The 21,375-nt window shown below is 37.4% G+C and overlaps 1 protein-coding gene across 10 annotated transcripts in view; it reads left to right on the top strand.

Moving 5' to 3' along the window:
- The window catches only part of DMD (dystrophin), a 2,259,748-nt gene that overhangs the window by 757,683 nt on the left and 1,480,690 nt on the right, over positions 1 to 21,375 (top strand). For all 10 annotated transcript variants that reach the window (XM_036992000.2, XM_036992004.2, XM_036992005.2 and 7 more), the window contains one exon: positions 12,468 to 12,587. In XM_036992000.2, the coding sequence (XP_036847895.2) occupies positions 12,468 to 12,587 (120 nt within the window). The remainder of the gene's footprint in view (positions 1 to 12,467; positions 12,588 to 21,375) is intronic.

The following is a 21,375-nucleotide window of genomic DNA, read 5'->3' as shown; positions in this document are numbered from 1 at the left end:
GTTCCAGTTTGTTGAAGAATGCTTCTGGTAATTTGATAGGGATTGCATCAAATCTGTATATTGCTTTGGGCAGGATGGCCATTTTGACAATATTAATTCTACCTAGCCATGAGCATGGGATGAGTTCCCATTTGTTAGTGTCCCCTTTAATTTCTCTTAAGAGTGACTATAGTTTTCAGGGTATAGGTCTTTCACTTCTTTGGTTAGGTTTATTCCTAGGTATTTTATTCTTTTTGATGCAATGGTGAATGGAGTTGTTTTCCTGACTTCTCTTTCTATTGGTTCATTGTTAGTGTATAGGAAAGCCACAGATTTCTGTGTGTTAATTTTGTATCCTGCAACTTTTCTGTATTCCAATATAAGTTCTAGTAGTTTTGGAGTGGAGTCTTAAGGATTTTTTATGTACAATATCATGTCATCTGCAAGTACTGACAGTTCAACTTCTTCTTTACCAATCTGGATTCCTTGTATTTCTTTGTTTTGTCTGATTGCCATGGCTAGGACCTCCAGTATTATGTTAAATAACAGTGGGGAGAGTGGGCATCCCTGTCTTGTTCCCAATCTCAGAGGAAAAGCTTTCAGCTTCTCACTGTTCAATATGATGTCGGCTGTGGGTTTATCATATATGGCCTTTATTATGTTGAGTTACTTGCCGTCTATACCCATTTTGCTGAGAGTTTTTATCATGAATGAGTGTTGAATTCATGATAAAATCAAATGCTTTTTCAGCATGTATGGAGATGATCATGTGGTGTTCGTCCTTCTTTTTTTTGATGTGGTGGATGATGTTGATGGATTTTCGAATGTTGTACTATCCTTGCATCCCTGGGATGAATCCCACTTGGTCATCATGGTATATGATCCTTTTGATATATTTTTGAATTAAGTTTGCTAATATTTTATTGAGTATTTTTGCATCTACATTCATCAGGGATATTGTTCTGTACTTTTCTTTTTTGGTGGGGTCTTTGCCTGGTTTTGGTATTAGGGTGATGTTGGCTTCATTGAATGAGTTTGGGAGTATTCCCTCCTCTTCTATTTTTTGGAAAACTTTAAGGAGAATGGGTATTATGTCTTCTCTGTGTGTCTGATAAAATTCTGAGGAAATGCATCTGGCTTGGGGATTTTGTTCTTGGGTAGCTGTTTGATTACCGTTTTAATTTCTTTGCTCATAATTGGTTTGTTTAACTTTTGTGTTTCTTCCTTGGTCAGTCTTGGAAGGTTGTATTTTTCTAGGAAGTTGTCCATTTCTTCTAGGATTTCCAGCTTGTTAGCATATAGGTTTTCATAGTAGTCTTTAATAATTCTTTCTATTTCTGTGGAGTCTGTTGTGATTTTTTCATTCTCATTTCTGATGTGTGTTGATCCTCTTTTTCTCTTAATAAGTTTGGCTAGAGGCTTATCTATTTTGTTTATTTTCTCAAAGAACCATCTCTTGGTTTAATTGATTTTTTCCATTTTTTATTCTTCTCAATTTTGTTTATTTCTTCTCTCATCTTTATTATGTCCTTCCTGCTGCTGACCTTAGGCCTCATTTGTTCTTCTTTTTCCAGTTTCGATAATTGTGATGTTAGACTATTCATTTGGGATTGTTCTTCCTTCTTCAAGCGTGCCTGGATCACTATATACTTTCCTCTTAAGACTGCTTTCGCTGCATCCCACAGAAGTTGGGGCTTTGTGTTGTTGTTGTCATTTGTTTCCATATATTCCTTGATCCTTATTTTAATTTGTTCATTGATCCATTGATTGTTTAGTAGCATGTTGTTAAGCCTCCATGTGTTTCTGAGCCTTTTTGTTTTCTTTGTAGAATTTATTTCTAGTTTTATACCTTTGTGGTCTGAAAAGTTGGTTGGTAGAATTTCAATCTTTTGGAATTTACTGAGGCTCTTTTTGTGGGCTAGTATGTGTTCTATTCTGGAGAATGTTCCACGTACACTTGAGAAGAATGTATATCCTGTTGTTTTTGGATGTAGAGTTCTGTAGATGTCTATTAGGTCCATCTGTTCTACTGTGTTGTTCAGTGCCTCCATGTCCTTACTTATTTTCTGCCCAGTGTATCTATCCTTTGGGGTGATTGGCGTGTTGAAATCTCCTAAAATGAATGCATTGCAGTCTATTTTCCCCTTTAGTTCTGTTAGTATTTGTTTCAGATATGCTGGTGCTCCTGTGTTGGGTGCATATATGTTTATAATGGTTATATCCTCTTGTTGGACTGAGCCCTTTATCATTATGTAGTGTCCTTCTTTATCTCTTGTTACTTTCTTTGTTTTGAAGTCTATTTTGTCTGATATTAGTACTGTAACCCCTGCTTTCTTCTCTCTTTTGTTTGCCTGAAATATGTTTTTTCATCCCTTGACTTTTAGTCTGTGTATGTCTTTGGGTTTGAGGTGAGTCTCCTGTAAGCAGCATATAGATGGGTCTTGCGTTTTTATCTATTCTATTACTCTGTGTCTTTTGATTGGTGCATTCAGTCCATTTACATTTAGGGTGACTATTGAAAGATATGTACATATTGCCATTGCAGGCTTTAAATTCGTGGTTACCAAAGGTTCAAGGTTAGCCTCTTTAGTATCTTACTGCCTAACTTAGCTTGCTTATTGAGCTGTTATATACACTGTCTGGAAATTCTTTTCTTCTCTCCCTTCTTATTCCTCCTCCTCCATTCTTCACATGTTGTGTGTTTTGTTCTGTGCTCTTTTTAGGAGTGGTCCCATCCAGAGCAGTCCCTGTAAGATGTCCTGTGGATGTGGTTTTTGGGAGGCAAATTCCCTCAACTTTTGCTTATCTGGGAATTGTTTAATCCCTCCATCATATTTAAATGATAATCGTGCTGGATACAATATTCTTGGTTCAAGGCCCTTCTGTTTCATTGCATTAAATATATCATCCCATTCTCTTCTGGCCTTTAAGGTTTCTGTTGAGAAGTCTAATGATAGCCTGATGGGTTTTCCTTTATAGGTGACCTTTTTCTCTCTAGCTGCCTTTAAAACTCTTTCCTTGTCCTTGATCTTTGCCATTTTAATTATTATGTGTCTTGGTGTTATTTTCCTTGGGTCCTTTCTGTTGGGAGTTCTGTGTATTTCCATGGTCTGTTCAATTATTTCCTTCCCCAGTTTGAGGAAGTTTTCAGCAATTATTTCTTCAAAGACACTTTCTATCCCTTTTTCTCTCTCTTCTTCTTCTGGTACCCCTATAATATGGATATTGTTCCTTTTGAATTGGTCACACAGTTCTCTTAATATTGTTTCATTCCTGGAGATCCTTTTATCTCTCTCTATGTCAGCTGCTATGCGTTCCTGTTCTCTGGTTTCTATTCCATCAATGGCCTCTTGGATCTTATCCGTTCTGCTTATAAATCCTTCCAGAGTTTGTTTCACTTCTGTAATCTCCTTCTGGACATCTGTAATCTCTCTCCAGGCATCTGTAATCTCCCTCTGGACTTCATCCCTTAGATCTTGTATATTTCTCTTCATCTCCGTCAGCATGTTTATGAGTTTTATTTTGAATTCCTTTTCAGGAATACTGGTTAGGTCTGTCTCCTTCTCAGGTGTTGAATCTGTTATCTTGGTCTGCCTTAAATTTTGCCTTTTCATGGTGATAGAGATAGTTTGCATAGCTGGCACGTGTGACAGCTGGAAGAACTATCCTTCTTGTTTTGGTTTGTGGCCTTCCTCTCCTGGGAGAACAGCAACCTCTAGTGGCTTGTGCTGGGCAGCTGCATGCAGACAGGGATTCTGATTCCTGCCTTGCTGTTATGGAGTTTATCTCCACTGTCGCTGTGGGCATGGCCTGGCTCGGGCTGCTGCTCCGATATGGTGGAGCCTGGTTGTGGGGGGGAACGGCTGGGAGGCTATTTATCTCCTTGAGGGTCCTCCTTGCTCCCTGCTGCCCAGGGTGTTAGAGTGCCCATAGTTCCTCCGATTCCCTGCTGCTGGACTAAGTGTCCCAGGATGCTTCCGTCGGCAGTGGGTTCCCTGTCCCTTTAAGACTTCCAAAAAGCACTCACTTTTCTTTGTTCCTAGGGCAGCGGCCTCAGCGACCCACTCACAGGTCTTACTGTCCTGTTTCCCTAGTATCCAGGACACCCCACATGCACTGTGTCTGTGCTCTGTTCCGGATGGCTGGGGCTGGGTGTTCATCAGTCCTGGGCTCCTTCTCCCTCCCTGCTGACTCCTCTCCACCCGCCAGGAGCTGGGGGGAGGGGCGCTCGGGTCCCACCCATCCGGGGCTTGTATCTTACCCTCTTCGCGAGTTGCTGGATTCTCGCAGGTGTGGATGTGGTCTGGATGTTGTCCTGTGTCTTCTGGTCTCTGTTGTAGGAAAAGTTGTCTTTGTTATATTTTCATAAATATATGTGGTTTTGGGAGGAGATTTCCGCTGCCCTACTCATGCCGCCATCTTGGCTCTGCCTCCCTGTAATGCTTCTTTATTAGAAATTTCTGGCCTCTGAGAAGGGTAAAAAAAAAGGAAATAGAGGACTCTATCTCTGGCTTCTGAGTTAGTCTCATGTAAATTATCTATTTTCCTTAACAAAGAAAAGTTAATTTCAGCTCCCTTGAATAGGCAGTGCAACATTAATAATACAATTGAATTATTTATATGTATAAAACATTTTAGAATGCATTTTAGGGGAAAATTCTTTACTAGACAGCCACAAGAAATATAATGTGAATTTTAAGAAAGTAACTTTTCTTGAAAAATATATTCATGTATAACAAAATGTATGACTATAAATCTAATCTCATGTTAAAAATAAGATTTAATATAGCACTGTGTTACTAAGGAATATAAAATTGTTAACTACCATATACTATAATTGTATGTTTCATATTTGTGTTATTAACAGAATGATTTCTAGTAGTACAACTGGTAGTTCTCTATTATTCAATAGAACTACACTTCAGAGATAATTTATACTGCATATCATTTTATATTCCATTAACAATTAAAGATCCAGGTCAAAATTAGTGAGAATGAGAAAACAACTAAATCAGGTATTTTTGCATGATGTTCTGTCATTTCAGCACACTGAGAATGTTTATTAATTAAAAGGTATGTGCTATGATTAGCAAGGATTTGAGAACAAATACTGATACTCAGAGGGGCTATTTCCATGGATCTTAGTCCGAGAATGAAATGATGTGGTGATAATGTCAGAAATAGAAGAAAATGAGCATTTCCTCACTGCCTACCAATTCTAAGCACTGTGGTAGTTGATTCTTATGTATTACTCATTTAATTCTAGCACTAAACCTGTCCTGGAGAAATTTAAATCCCCAGTTTGAAGATAAATAAATTGTTCAGAGAGGTTAAGGAGTTGCCCAAGGTACTTAAGTAGTAATTGGTAGATTTGGGCTTTTCATCTTGACCTGTTTGCCTTTGAATCCAGACGGTTTCCCTCAATTCTGAGATTCCAGTGAGGCTGACTCCAGTAATGATCTTAGAGGCTAGAACAAATGGGGAAAGTAGTGAAGAAATCAGGGAAGGTGTGGCATTCAGTTTCCTAAGCTTGGGGATAATCTAGATGGAAGAGACACAGAGACTGTGTATGAAGTCCTCAAACTCAGAGTAAACAATGGGCAAATAGCACATTAGTGTATGCAATGCTCAGAAGTAGAATGCTCAAGGATATGATTTTTAAACATTAATCCTGTAGCTCTTTGTTTAAAATTAGGGCACAAGGGGTAGAAAGAGAATATAGAAGAAAATAGGCTTCTAACAAGAATGGCAGTAATGTTGAGCAGAACGAAAATCAGTAGAATTAAATATACATCTACATACTATTAGCCATTCAATGCATTTAATTCCTCTGTGCTGCACCTGAAACCTTCCACCACAAACACCTCTCCCCATAATCTTCTTCTGTTCTTTATCAATAATTATTGTGAGGCTAAAGGCAGTTGTAATCATTTATTAGGTTTTCTTGGTGTTCAGTATATCTGATTTCTAATTTCAGTGGTGTAGCTATATGCAAGATGTACGGATGTATGTATCATGCATAGATTGCAGAGGGAGGAGGAAAGGCGGGAGAATTCAGGGCTATTATTTAGTGACTGGCATCTGTCCTCCTAATTCCGTAAAGTAGCTCCTCTCACCATGCTAATTCTTCAGCAATGTATGGGACCCCTAGATTAGTTTGAAGCTACTGTTGTTAATGTCATGTAAATAATTTGGAAGCTAAAGTCTAATTTAAGGATTTAAAATTCATTATGTATTTCTCTAGATCGTAGCACTATGTTGTTCCTTCAGCCTTTCTTTTCTTGGATTTCCAAAACCACATTCCCTTTCTGTACTCAAGATATCTATTACAGCATGGTGCACAGCATGGATTAGATGTGGGTGAATTTGGTGAATGTTGGGTTATAGCAGTGTGGTTTAAAGTTTTGTTGTGAATATGCCCAAATATAAGGTTTTAGAACTAACTAGCTGTTTACATTTATTAAGTTCATACTGTGTGCCAGATGAGGTGCTAACCAATTACAGCTTATTCAGTCCACTATCCACTTAAAGAAATAGGTGCTCTTATTATACCAGTTTTGAAAATTAGAAAGCTAAGGCTTGGTATGGTTGAAACTTCCTCAAGGTCACATAGCTGTTTAGCAATGCTTCCAGGAATCAAACCCAGGAAAACTAAGTTCAGATCCAACACCTTTAAATGTGAACTTTTTTTGTCAGTCTGTCACGCATATTATGTCCTTCTCTATTTGTATTCTGAAAGATGTAGGGGCACATTGTCAACTCTGTTTTTGAAACACTTTTTTGTGTTTACTGAGCCTCCTTCCTGCAATTGGGGAAGCATTAGGTGCTTTTAAGATCTTTCAAGTATCTTCACTGAAATGGTCTTTCAGGCCCCCCTTTGGTAGATTAGGAGTTAGAAGAAATGTAAACACTTCTTTCTGACAAAAAGATAAAAACAGTGGATTCTGATATAAAGACTAATATAATTATACAATCATATTTAAGTAGATATCAAAATAAAAGCTCTTCTGTTGAGGAAGCTTATTTAAAATATTCAGCAAATTTACAACAGAATTACATACCATAAATAGATCGTCATGGAGAACTAGACAGTACTGTAACCAGTCAGTCTTAGCAAGTGAATATTGGTCTGAAAAGAAAATGGCAAGTCATTTTCAGATAATTTCATTCAGGGAAGCAGGGGATATAGAACCTAGCCCAGAGCAGAGGTGATGGAAAGAAAGAGTAAGAGTGGCGATAAGAGAAAAGGTGAAGAGAAGAATAAATTACCTACCTCCCCATCATTTCCTAAGAAATCTGAAAACTTCTTGATTTGGCCAGGACACTTTTATTTGAAAATAAAATCAATTCACATCTGGATGTGCTGCATTAGTCAATTGTTAATTAGTATGTAAGGATTCTTTTTGTTCCTGAGATGTATTTTCCAGGATATTACTTTAGTAAATGTTGGATTTATCCCATTCATAGAAACTTTTCTGGTTTCTTAAGGATTTTTACAAGTGTCATATTTGATACAAGCTTTGTTCTCATTGGTCTTTCCTTCTGTGTACATTTATTTGGGTAAGCTAAAAAAAACTACAAATTACTTAAGCTAAGTATTTTATTAAACATATTTCTAATTATATTAATTTAAAGTGATATGTTTCAGGCACTAGATGGCTTCAGAATCCATGCAGAACCCACAGACTGTTGTTTTTAGGTGTGTGTGTGTGTGTGTGTGCGCGCGCACGTGTGCGCGTGTGCGTGTGTGTGTGTGTGTGTGTGTGTGTGTCTTGCCAATGGGTTTCAGCCCTGGACAAGTTCACTATGGTTTCAATGAGACTGAAAAAATGACAGTGGGACGTTCTTGGGGTGAAATGGTTTATATCCAACTTAATTCCCACAGTGGCAGGTCAATCACCAGAGTCCCATCCACTCAGAATAAGTTTGCCTGCCATAGCTGGTCTCTGCCTCTGGGCCTCTCTGCACCCCCAGCCATCTCAGTCTCTGTCCTCAGTGTTGCCACCACTCCAGTCTCTGCTCTACTGCAGCCCTACAGTGGTGCAGCCCGGAGCACTTGGCAGAGCTCTTTATATAGAGTCAATAACAACGTGTTGCCCACACGTGTGTAATGAGCTAGCCGACCAGAGCCAGGTGAGGATCCCGGCCACAGGAACCTTCACTTTCTCGTGTGTGTGTGTGTGTGTGTGTGTGTGTGTGTGTGTGTGTGTGTGTGACCTGCGTGTTGGCAATTTCCTGTTGATTAAACATTGAAGTGGAGTAATAAAATAAACTGTGCACATAGGCAATCACTGCTCTTTCTTGTTCCATGTTGCTGAGCATATACTGTGGTGAAGGGAAATACCAAATACCCTCCTATGAAGCTTGCAGGGGACCCAACCTTGTTTTTGTTTTCTTTTACTCTACCTTTCTATTAATTGCTGCTCTTCACCTCTAGACATTTAATCCAATACTTTCTTAGCCTTGTATATTTCCATGCCTTTATTTTCCATGCATTATTCCACATGTGTGCTAAGAAAGGGCAAAATAGCATAAGTCGGAAATGACTATTTCTCTAGTGATTGTTCTAAGACAGTTTTTGAAAACCAACTTGGCATGGGTCAGAGCAAGAAGAATATGGTACCACTGATGTCATTCAAAGGATGTAGAAGAAAAGTCATATTTAAATCATAAAATTGTGACTATGTAGTAAGGGAATAACAAATTTGGTCAGGCTCTTTGAGAGTACTTTATAAGAAATAGAATTATTTACAGAGGTATAACAAAATTTTAAGTTTTTCAAATCTAAGCATTTTTAATGTTAAAATTCACTTTTGGCCTTTTCTCTTGTCATACAGGAAAAAAAGATCATTGACATTAGGAAACAAACATTGCTGACATTTGTATCTATCTAATAATGGTATAGAAATTTAATTAAGCACATGGCAGACTTTTAAAAAAATCTGGTAAATGTAACAAATGCATTCATTTAATAAAAATAATGACAAGAAATACATAATAAAATACCTAATACATATGTATGTTTGTGAATATGTAAATAATTGATATGTTTTTAATAAAGATAAACATACTTTAACAATCATATATTAAAACATTTTAATTTGAATATATTTTCTAATAGGCAAAAATTATAGCATAGTTCTCTGGGGATACATCAGTATGTAGAGTAATTTAGCTCGTATTTCAGGGTTAATTAGAAAATCAACCATAGATCTCCATTGTATAAATCCAGCTTTGAGAATTTCAAATCTATAAGAAATAAATATTTTATTAAAATTAATTTTAAAATAGCTTTACAAAACTTTAATCTGTTTTAAAAAAGAGTAGTCTTGAGAATCTATGTTTTCTCGAAGAGGGGAGCAGGAAGGTGTACTTTATACCAGTGGTCAACACGATTATTCGTAGATACATAGATTGGCAGAAAAATTTAACTTTTTAAGTCCATCTTTTTGTATGTGGCAGTTTTACTACTTCTAAGAATCAACTTTTAAAAAAATGAACTTTCTACATTGGATATTTCATGGTCTTTTGTCTTCTCTTGATATTGCGATTGGCTAGTAACTGTGGTATTCATTAATATTTATTTTCAGAGTCGAGGTCTGGGAAAATAGGGAATATGATTATAATGCTGCAATAGCTTTTGTCTTTCAGCTATTGAGTATGCTCAGAAAGGTCATTGTAACTTTATGTTTTAATCTCTGATTAAGAGTAAAAGAAGATACATAATTTACAAAATTATAGAAGAGAAAAGAGATGTTGGACATAGCTTAAAACAGGTACAATTTATGTTAATCTACACCATGCACTCTTCAAGATTTTCAGCCACTGTGGACTTTCCCATGTTCTTTTATTTCCCTCTATTCACTATAAATCCAAATAGTTATTTTGTTTGATTTTAAAGCTGTCAGCTCACAACTAGCTTTAGTGGTTCATTGTGTTAGCACTTCTGCAAAAGCATACAATGTAAACAGTTGATCAGCATGGCAAGAGTATAATTTCTGATTACAGAACAAATGAATGAGCAAAACAAATTAGAAATCTAAGTACTGGAGAAAGTAAGTGGTACATTTGATCACATATTCTTTAGAAAGATTCAATCAGTTTGACAATAAGCACTTCATGGATCGAACAATGATTTTTCTCAAGTCCCTTTACTAAAATATATTACAACTTACATGTATAAATGTGAACAGGATAGCATTATTTCATAGTTGTTTTTAGTATATGTGATTATATGTGTTCTCACACTTGAATGACAGGAAAAAAATAATTGTCCAAATTAAAGATATCAATTTATGATACATCGGCAACCACAGTATTAATTTAATAACTATTTTTAAAATTCCTGGCTGACACATCTGAATGTTCCCACTCTTAGCTTATATAAGTCAGAAAACATAGATTCAACATGACTTTCAAGGACAACTCTGAATGTTAATGCTTCTATTTTTGGCCTCATGGCAGAAAGAGTTTTTATTAACCAGTGTAAGCTCTGGAATGTCAAAGGCATGATAGGCAGTATGGAGTCCACACACAGAATAGATGCATAATCATTTTGTTCTAAATTGCTTCACTTGAAAGTGTAGTGTAAAAATCTAGAGAGAGGAAGTAAAACTAAGTCATTTTATAGTTCTCTAAGATGTTGAGACTTGAAAAATAAAAGTTCTAGGGTAAAAATACTAAAGCATTTGAGTTTGTGATGCAGCCAATCATAATGAGTTCTCTTACATGTGCCATAGGGTTTGAGTAACTGAGAGTTACTTGGATAGGTGCCAAGTATCATTGTTTCACAAGTCGGAACTGCAGGTTTTCCAGAAGGCAACAGGCTTTGTTATAAACTTGCTTCTCCATTCTTTCATTGGACAATACAGTATTCTAAGAAGCAAACTAGATGACTAGAAGCTTGGCATACTCATTCAGAGACTTCCCAAAAATTATTAATATAGTGTGATAAGGTCCTGACAGAACTGGAGGCCCTAGGCAGGATACCTCGGTTCTAGAGCATCCTCTTCTGTTTACTTCTCCTGTGTTTACCCTCTATTTATTCCTCTGTTTACATCTGTATATCTTCACAAAAATATTGTATAGTATAATTTTTAAGAGATTGGAATACTTTTTTGTGGTTATATGTGCTTAGTAGTATAATTATGATTTTAAAAATCTAACTCCTCCTATTAGATTGTAATCTTTATGCACTCAGAAAGGACCAAACTCATCTGTGCATATTGCCATCACCCCTCCAGGTGGCACCCTTCATTCAACAATAGTTTATTGATCTTTAGTTGTTTGGAATATGCAGTGAGAAGGACAGAGAACCTCTCTGCTAGTGGATCTTATAGTCTAGTAAGTAGAGACAACAACAAATGACTAACCTAATACAAAAGAAAATACTGAGAATGAAAATGTTATAGTAAAAAAGTTATAGAAATAGAGAGTAAGAAGCAAACTTAGATAGCATCTTCATGAAAACCCTCTCTGGAGGTGACTTAAGCTGAGTCGTGAATGATGAGAAGGAGAGATTATTTAAAGATATGGAGGAAGATCAATTCAGGCAGAACAAACAGCTTGACACATTGTGGAGAAAAGAGAAGATAAGTATAGCCGAAACATCGTGTCAGAGGGCAAGAATGGTATGCAGTTAGACTAGAGAAGTAGGCAGGTGGTAGATCGTGTAAGAATTTCAGGTAAAGGATTTGGATTTTTTCCTCTTAGTGTGATGGGGTTGTATTGGTTTTTATACAGAGGAATGACATCTGATTTATAGTTGAGCAGAGGAGAAGGAACCAGCAAATGAGCTTAAAAGCAATGCTTAACGAAGTGGGAAGGTAATCAGGAGAGGGTAGTACATGAAGATCAAGAGAAGAGGGTGTCAAAAATAAAGGAGTTGGTAATTAGGTTAGTAATTGCAATGTCAGGTAAGATGATATAAAAAATACCTATTTAACTGGAAATGTGGAGGTTGATGGCAACCTTTACAAGAGATGTTTCAGTGGGATAGTGGCCAAAGAGAATAGTAGGGTAAGGGAGAAGAAAGACTAACTATAGAAAACAACAAAATATTTTTCAGCAAAGAACACATAATAAGGCAGGAGCAGGAGGGGCTTGTTGGCTCAAGACAGTGTTCTGTTTTAGTTGAAAATGTAAAACTTCAGAAGAGAAGGAGACATTGAAGAGACAGCGGATAATTTTAGGAGAGAAGTCCCTGAAAAAGTGAGAGGAGGTGGAATAAGGGTCAGAATATCAAACGGTACTATTTTCAACAGATACTCTTTCTATATATTTTCAAGTTCAATTGACAGTAGAAATGTGCAAATTTAGTAGAGCGTTATAGCAGAACATTTGCTTATAATGGTTTGACTTTAATAAAAAAATTGCATTAACCAAAACATGACAGAAATAAATCACACACATTTAGGAAGAAATGTTTCTGGAATACAGATCAGGACACTACTATTTTAATGTCTTTTTAAAAAATTTTTATCTTTCAGGTGCTTCAAGAAGACCTAGAACAGGAACAAGTCAGGGTCAATTCTCTCACTCACATGGTTGTGGTAGTTGATGAATCAAGTGGAGACCATGCAACTGCTGCTTTGGAAGAACAACTTAAGGTCAGATTATTTTCCTTAATACACTAAATATGTCATTCAAAGTAATTAATGACACTTCAGAGAATATTCAGAAAATTTATAATTTGTGTATTACAAATATTGATGTAATAATTTATTTAAACTACTTCAAATGATGACCCATTTGTGCATAATTGCCTTCATTAACTATACTCTGCTCACACTAGCTTCTGGTTCTTTGGAGAAATAAACAAAGGGAGATCCATTTTTTATTACAGTTGAGTAGCGTGTACTAGAAAACAGGTTAGAGGACTATTATTTATGCCCTCTTTAAACCTATAGTCTAAGAGAGGATAAAAGTAGAAAGCCACAAAAAGTATCACATTCAATCAAATAACAAGTTAGACACCGTCAGTATATTTTTTTCTTGGAAGCCTTCAGTTGTAGTCTTGCATAAGGACTTAACAGGATGTTTAAGTCATTAAAATTTTGTTGGAACAGATACTTAGCCTTTCAAACCCTAATTCAACTTGAGTCATGTTGATTATATACTTGGAAACAAAACCAGGACATATTACCAAAAAATAATGTGTTTATTTTTATATTTTTATCTTGTCTTCCTACCGGGAAAAATAGTTTTATTGTAAAAAAGCTAAAACAATTTCAGCACAGCATATATATAGGTACCATAATGTCATTATGAGAAAATGCAATAATTTATTCTGAATGTGACACATTCACATATGTACACAACTGCAGCTTATATTTGAGGCATTCATTATACCCACTAAATGCCTTCCCTTTCTTTGTGATAGTTAGGGACCAATGCCCTTATATGTCTAAGGATCCAGTCAATGTGGGTTTAAATGGCTTTGTCAGCCCAAGGATGTTCTAAACAGAATTTCTCTTACCTAACCTATAACATAGTTTCTTAAAGCCTTATCTCTGTTTTCGTCTCTTTTTGTGTGAACTGTGTTTTTATATCCCAGTGAAAAGTCAATTCCTCAGGTTTCTGCTTCAGACTGCCAATCTCCAACAATGTTATCTCATTCTCTATTGTTACCAAAGAGAAAACTCTAAGTGCTATGAGGGAGTATTTAATATATACCAGTGACCAAGTTAATTGTTTATGTTTCAGTGAACTGGTAGGGATTACAAATCTAAAGGCCTTATGACACCTGATATTATGTCACTGCATATATGATCAAATATATTGTACACCCATAAACACTCATGACTAACTAAATGCAGGCCACTGCTGTCTCCATTTTAAGGAATTCCACAGTTCTGATAAAATACCGCTGTAACTAATTACAGATGGGTAAAAATCTAATGCTGTGTTTCTGAAAAAAAGATAAAAGAAGGCTGGGCAGTAAAGGATGCTGGGATGATGGCTTAAAAAAATTAAGGCAGAAATTTTTCTAAGTTATAGAGTATTTCCAGTTAAAATAACAAATGAGAAATGCCCACTTTGGCATCACCAGAGGTAGTATAGCTATTTTAAGATTATGATTATTCCAAGGTGATGCCTGCGGGACTGGGCCACCTTGAAAAAGAAAGAAGTCCATATCACTCACAGAGGGTGACTGAGTTAAATCTTAGGTAGGACAAATTTAGATTGGTGGACCCAAGTTTTTCTGTATTACCCTACTTGCTTTCATTTTCGTCTTATTTTCTGCCTTTACTTCTTTGGCCTAGGAACATCTACTAAGATAGCTGTGCCTGTATTGAATAGCCCTAATTCATAAACATTCACTCTGCATTTGTTCATGGTTGCCTCTCCCCCTAATGAGTTTTGATCGCTGCCTCTCCTCTTGGTTCCCTGATTCTCTTTCCCCTTTTGATAGCCTAATTTTCCTCTGCATGGCCCCTACTGTCACCTGGCTTTTAGATAATGTAGACTAGTGTCTGAAGCAAAGTTGGAAGGAATTCAGTGGTGGAAAAGCCCCTGCTTTAACCTTTCTTCTCATTACATCATTTTCCTCAGTCCCCAAAGAATCAGTGCTTGAATTCTATACCTTATTTAATCATTGGGTAGAATTGCTTTGGAACACTGGGCTCCATTTTGACTTTGAAATTTTGATTGTCCTTAGGTTTTTCACAAGCGATGTAATATCATGTTACCTAGTTTAACTTTTTTATTTTATTATATTTCATTTTACTTTCTTTTTCTTTTTCTTTTCGTATCATTAATATAAAATCACATGGGCAACATTGTGGTTACTCGATTCCCCCAATTATCAAGTCCCCACCACATACCCCATTACAGTCACTGTCCATCAGCATAGTAAGATGCTATAGAGTCACTACTTCTCTTCTCTGTGCTATACTGCCTTCCCCATGTCTCCCCTATGTTATGTGTGCTAATCATAATGCCCCTTATTCCCCTTCTCCCTCCCTCCATTCCCACCCACCCTCCACAGTCCCTTTCCCTTTGGCAACTGTTAGTCCATTATTGGGTCCTGTGAGTTTGCTGCTGTTTTGTTCTTTTGATCTTATACTCCACAGATGAGTGAAATCATTTGATACTTGCCTTTCTCCACCTGGCTTATTTCACTGAGCACAGAGGGTACTCTGACTCCATACATGCTGTTGCAAATAGTAGGATTTGTTTTCTTCTTATGGTTGTAAAATATTCCATTGTGTATATGTACCACATCTTCTTTTTTCCATTCATCTACTGATGGACACTTAGGTTGCTTCCATATCTTGGCTATTATAAATAGTGCTGTGATAAACATAGGGGTGCATATGTCTTTTTGACACTGGGATCCTACATTCTTAGGGTGAATACCTAGGAGGGGAATTCCTAGGTCAAATGGTATTTCTATTTAGTTTTTTGAGGAACTTCCATACTGCTTTGCACAGTGGTTGAACTAGTTTACATTCCCACCAGCAGTGTAGGATGGCTCCCCTTTCTCTGCATCCTTGTCAGCATTTGTTATTCCTAGTCTTTTCTATGATGGCCATTCTAACTGGTGTGAAGTGATATCTCATTGTGGTTTTAATTTGCATTTCCCTGATAATTAGTGATGTGGAGCATCTTTTCATGTACCTGTTGGCCATCTGAATTTCTTCTTTGGATAAGTGTCTGTTCCGATCCTCTGCCCATTTTTTAATTGGGTTATTTGCTTTTTGGGTGTGGAGGTGTGTGAGTTCTTTATATATTTTTGATGTTAACTCCTTGGTGCATATGTCATTTACAAATATATTCTCCCATACTGCAGGATGCCTTTTTGTTCTGCTGATGGTCTCCTTTGCTGTACAGAAGCTTTTTAGCATGATGTAGTCCCATTTGTTCATTTTTGATTTGTTCCCTTGCCCAAAAGGGTGCATTCAGGAAAAAGTTGCTCATGTTTATATTCAAGAGATTTTTGCCTATGTTTTCTGCTAAGAATTTTATGGTTTCATGACTTACATTGAGGTCTTTGATCTATTTTGAGTTTACATTTGTGTATGGGTTTAGACAATTATCCAGTTTCATTCTCTTTCATTTAGCTGTCCAGTTTTGCCTACATGAGTTGTTGAAGAGACTGTCATTTCCCCATTGTATGTCCATGGCTTCTTTATCATACATTAATTGACCATATATGCTTGGGTTTATATCTGGGCTCTCTAGTCTATTCCATTGGTTTATGGGTCTGTTCTTGTGCCAGTACCAAATTGTCTTGATTACTGTGGCTTTTTAGTAGAGCTTGAAGTTGGGGAGCATAATCCTCCCCGCTTTATTCTTCCTTCTCAGGATTGCTTTGGCTATTCAGGGTCTTTTATGGTTCCATATTAATTTTAGAACTATTTTCTCTCATTCATTGAAGAATGCTGTTGGGATTTTAATAGGGATTGCATTGAATATGTAGATTGATTTAGGCAGGATGGCCATTTTGACAGTATAAATTCTTCCTATCCATGAGCACAGGATGTTTCCACTTATTGGTATCTTCTTTAATTTCTCTCATGAGTGTCTTGTAGTTTTCAGAGTATGGTTCTTTCACTTCCTTGGTTAGGTTTATTCCTTGGTATTTTATTCTTTTTGATGCAATTATGAATGGAATTGTTTTCCTAATTTCTCTTTCTGCTAGTTCATTGTTAGTGTATAGGAATGCAACAAATTTCTGTGTATTAATTTTGTATCCTGCAACTTTGCTGAATTCAGATATTAGATCTAGTCCTTTCGGAGTGGATTCTTTAAGGTTTTATATACACTGTCATGTCATCTGCAAACAGGGACAGGTTAACTTCTTCCTTGCCAATCTGTATGCCTTTTATTTCTTTGTGTTGTCTGATTGTCATGGTTAGGACTTCCAGAACTATGTTGAATAAAATTTGGGAGAGTGGGCATCCTTGTTTTGTTCCTGGTCTTGAAGGAAAAGGTTTCAGCTTCTCACTGTTAAGTATGATGTTGGCTGTGGGTTTGTCATACATGGCCTTTATTATGTTGAGGTACTGGCCCTCTATACCCACTTTGTTGAGAGTTTTGATCATGAATGGATGTTGAATTTTGTCAAATGCTTTTTCAGCATTTATGGAGATGACCATGTGGTTTTTGTCCTCCTTTTTGTTGATGTGCTGGATGATGTGGATGGATTTTCAAGTGTTGTGCCATCCTTGCGTCCCTGGAATAAATCCTACTTGATTATGATGGGTGATTTTTTTCAACATATTTTTGAATTTGGCTTACTAATATTTTGTTGAGTATTTTTGCATCTATGTTCATCAGGGATGTTGGTCTGTAATTTTCTCTTTTGTGGTGTCTTTACCTGTTTTTGATATTAGTGTGAGGCTGGCCTCATAGAATGAATTTGAGAATATTCACTCCTCTTCTACTTGTAAAAGTTTAAGAAGGATGGATATTAGGTCTTCATTAAATGTTGGATAAAATTCAGCTGTCAAACCATCTGGTTCTGGAAATTTGTTCTTAGGTAGATATTTGAGTACTGATTTAATTTCCTTGCTGGTAATTGGTCTATTCAGATTTTCTGTTTCTTCCTGGGTCAGCTTTGGAAGGTTGTATCTTTCTAGAAAGTTGTCTGTTTCTTCTAGGTATCCAGTTTGTTAGCATATAATTTTTCATAGTATTCTATAATAATTCTTTGCATTTCTGTGGTATCTGTAGTGATTTTTCCTTTCTTATTTCTGGTTCTGTTTATGTGTGTAGAATCTTTTTTTCCTGATTAGTCAGTCCAGGGGTTTATCTACTTTGTTTATTTGTTCAAAGAATAAACTCCTGCTTTCATTGATTCTTTTGTTTTATTCTTCTTGATTTTATTATTTCTGCTCTACTCTTTGTTATGTCCTTCCTTCTACTGACTTTGGGCCTCACTTGTTCATTTTCTAATTTTGTTAATTGTGAGTTTAGACTGTTCATACAGGATTCTTCTTCTTTCCTGAGGTAGGCCTGTATTGCAGTATACTTCCCTTTTAGCATGGCCTTCGCTATGTCCCACAGATTTTGCTGTGTTGAATCATTATTGTCATTTTTCTCCATATATCGCTTGATCTGTGTTTTTATTTGGTCATTGATCCATTGATTATTTAGGAACATGTTATTAAGCCTCCATGTGTTTCTGGGCCTTTTCATTTTCTTTGTGTAATTTCCAGTTTCATACACTTGTGGTCTGAGAAGCTGGTTGGTACAATTTCAATCTTTTTGAATTTACCGAGGCTCTTGTTGTGTCCTAGTATATGATCTATTATTGAAAATGTTCCATGTGCACTTGAGAAGAATGTGTATTCTGTTGCTTTTGGATGGAGTATAAGGTATATGTCCATTAGGTCCATCAGTTTTAATACGTTGTTCAATCCCTCTGTCTTCTTACTTATTTTCTGTCTGGTTGATCTGTCCTTTGGAGTGATGTGTTGAAGTCACCTAAAATGAATGCATTGTATTTTATTTCCCTCTTTAATTCTGTTAGTATTTGTTTCACATATGTAGGTGAACCTGTGTTGGGTGCATAGATATTTATAATGGATATCCTCTTGTTGGACTGACCCCTTTATCATTATGTAATGTTCTTCTTTGTCTTTTCTTAATTTCTTTGTTTTGAAGTCTATTTTGTCCTATACATGTACTTCAACTCCTGCTTTTTTATCCCTATTAGTTGCAAGAAATATTTTTTCCCATCCCTTTACTTTCTATCTGTGTATAGCTTTGGGTTTGAAGTGAGTCTTTTGTAGGCAGCATATAGACAGGTCTTTTTTTTATGCATTCAGTGACTCTATGTCTTTAGATTGGTGCATTCAGTCCATCTACATTTAGGGTGATTATCGATAGGTATGTACTTACTGCCATTTCAGGCTTTAAATTCGTGGTTACCAAAGGTTCTAGGGTGATTCCCTTACTATCTAACAGTCTTATTTAACTCACTTAGTGTGCTATTACAAATACAACCTTAAGGTTCTTTTTTTTCCCCTCCTTTTTCTTCCTCCTCCATTCTTTATATGTTAAGTATCGTATTCTGTACTCTTTGTCTATTTCTTGGCTGTCTTTGGGGGTGGTTGATTTGATTTTACATCTGCTTTGGAATGAGTTGTTCTACTTTCTTTTCTGTGGTTTTATTTCTCCTGGTGACAGCTGTTTAGCCTTAGGAGTACTTCTGTCTAGAGAAGTCCCTCCAAACTGCACTGTATAGGTGGTTTGTGGGAGGTAAATTCTCTCAGCTTTTGCTTATGTGAAAATTGTTTAATCTCTCCTTGAAATTTAAATGATAATCTTGCCCAGTAGAGTATTCTTGGTTCAAGGCCCTCTGCTTCATTGCATTGAATATATCATGCCACTCCCTTGTGGTCTGTAAGGTTTCTGTTGAGAAGTCTGATGATAGCCTGATGGGTTTTCCTTTGTATGTGATCATTTTTCTCTCTTTGGCCACTTTTAGTAGTCTGTCTTTATCCTGATCTTTGCCATTTTACTTATTATTTGTCTTGGTGTTATCTTCCTTGGGTCCCTCGTGTTGGGAGATCTGTGCACCTCCATGGACTAAGAGACTATCTCCTACCCCAGATTGGGAAAATTTTCAGCAATTATTTCTTCAAAGACTCTTTCTGTCCCTTTTTCTCTCTCTTCTTCTTCTGGTACACCATAATGCAAATGTTGTTCCATTTGGATTGGTCACACAGTTCTCTTAATATTTTCATTCCTAGAGATCCTTTTCTCTCTCTCTGCCTCAGCTTGTTTGTATTTCTCTTCTCTAATTTCTATTCCCTTTACCATCTCTTCTACTACATCTAATCTGCTTTTAAAACCCTCCATTGTATGTTTAATTTCATATATGGAATTCTTAATGATTATATCTCTGTCCTAAATTCATCTCAGAGTTCTTGCATATTTTTCTGTACCTCCATAAGCATGTTTATGATTTTTATTTTGAACTCTCTTTCAGGAAGATTGATGAGTTCAGTTTCACTTGGCCCTTTTTCTAGTGTTTGTGAGATTTTTGTTTAAACCAGATTCCTTTGATGTTTCATATTTGTATGTGGTACAATTTAGTGCCCAGAAGCTCTAGTGTTTGGAGCTGCTCAGCCCCTGGAGTGATATCGGGGGTTGCAGGGGAGAGGCAGTGGTGCCTGGGGGGAGGAAAGAGCTGTTTCTTGCTTCCCAGCTGCAGTGACTGTCTCCAGTGTCAGAACCAGTGGGCTGAGCACACAGGTGTAAGCCTCTGTGCATTGCGTCTGTACCTGTGGTAGGCGGGTCCTCCCTGTGGATGTCCTAATGCTAGGGCAGGGACTTCCGGTTTGTGAGATGGTGTCGGCAGTCCAGGAGGAAGGTGCAGCAGGCTCTGTATCACAATAGGGGTCCTTGGAGCTGAGCAGCCAGCCAGGGGTACAGAGCATCTGAAGCTCCCCAAAGTTCCCAACCTGCTGAACAGAGAACTCCTAGACAACCTTGTCCACTTCTCCGTTCCCCCGTGCAGCAAGCTCCATTCCGCCCTGCCCCTTCAGCAGCATTCTCGCTGCTAAGAAGCCTCTCAGACCACCTGCCTTTCCTTTGCCCCAGGGCATCCAGATGTTGATCCCTGTCCTCCACAAACAACTGGAATCTTAGTCTCTCTAAGTATTCCTCTTGTCTTTGCTTTCCAACCCCACCAATCTCCAGAGCACCATGCCATGTATGTCTGTGCTTCCAAAGCAGATCTCCAGGGCTGGGTGTTCAGCAGTCCTAGGCTTCCACCCCCTTCCCTGCTCCATTTCTGTTCCTCCAGATGGTGAGCAGGAGTGGGGGAAGGGCTTGGGTCCTGCTGGATCAAGGCTTTGGTACATTACTGTGTTTCGTGAGGTCTGCTCTGTTCACCAGGTGTATGCAGTGTTGTGCAGCCTTCTTTGCTGTTGCTCTTTTAGCATTAGTTGTATTAACTATATTTTCATATTGTATGTGGTTTTGAGAGGAGTTCTCTGTCTCACCTCTCATGCCACCATCTTGAATCTCCCCTAGTAGTTTAATTTTTCCAACGAAGTGGAAGAGGAAGATAAGGTGGTAGAGAAGGAGAAAGAGAAAAGAAATAATGAAGGGCAAAAACCAGATAAACAAATAACAGGGGAGTGGAGCCAACATGGCGGCATGAATAGGACAGTGGGAATCTCCTACCAAAAACATATATATTTTTGAAATTACAACAAATACAACTAATCCTAAAAGAGAGACCAGAACACACAGGACAACAGCCAGACTACATCCACACGTGCGAGAGCCCAGCGCCTGGTGAAAGGGGTAAGATACAACCCCTGGCCCGGCGGGACCCGAGCACGCCTCCCCCAGCTCCCGGCGGGAGGGAGAGGGAGCCCAGGACTGCTAAACACCCAGCCCCAGACACCTGCACCAGAGCACAGACACAGTGCA

This window comes from Manis javanica, chromosome X (genome assembly GCF_040802235.1).
Source record: "Manis javanica isolate MJ-LG chromosome X, MJ_LKY, whole genome shotgun sequence".
Lineage (NCBI taxonomy): Eukaryota > Metazoa > Chordata > Mammalia > Pholidota > Manidae > Manis > Manis javanica.
The sequence above is the reverse complement of the archived record's forward strand: the minus strand, read 5'-3'. Positions and strand labels throughout refer to the sequence as shown.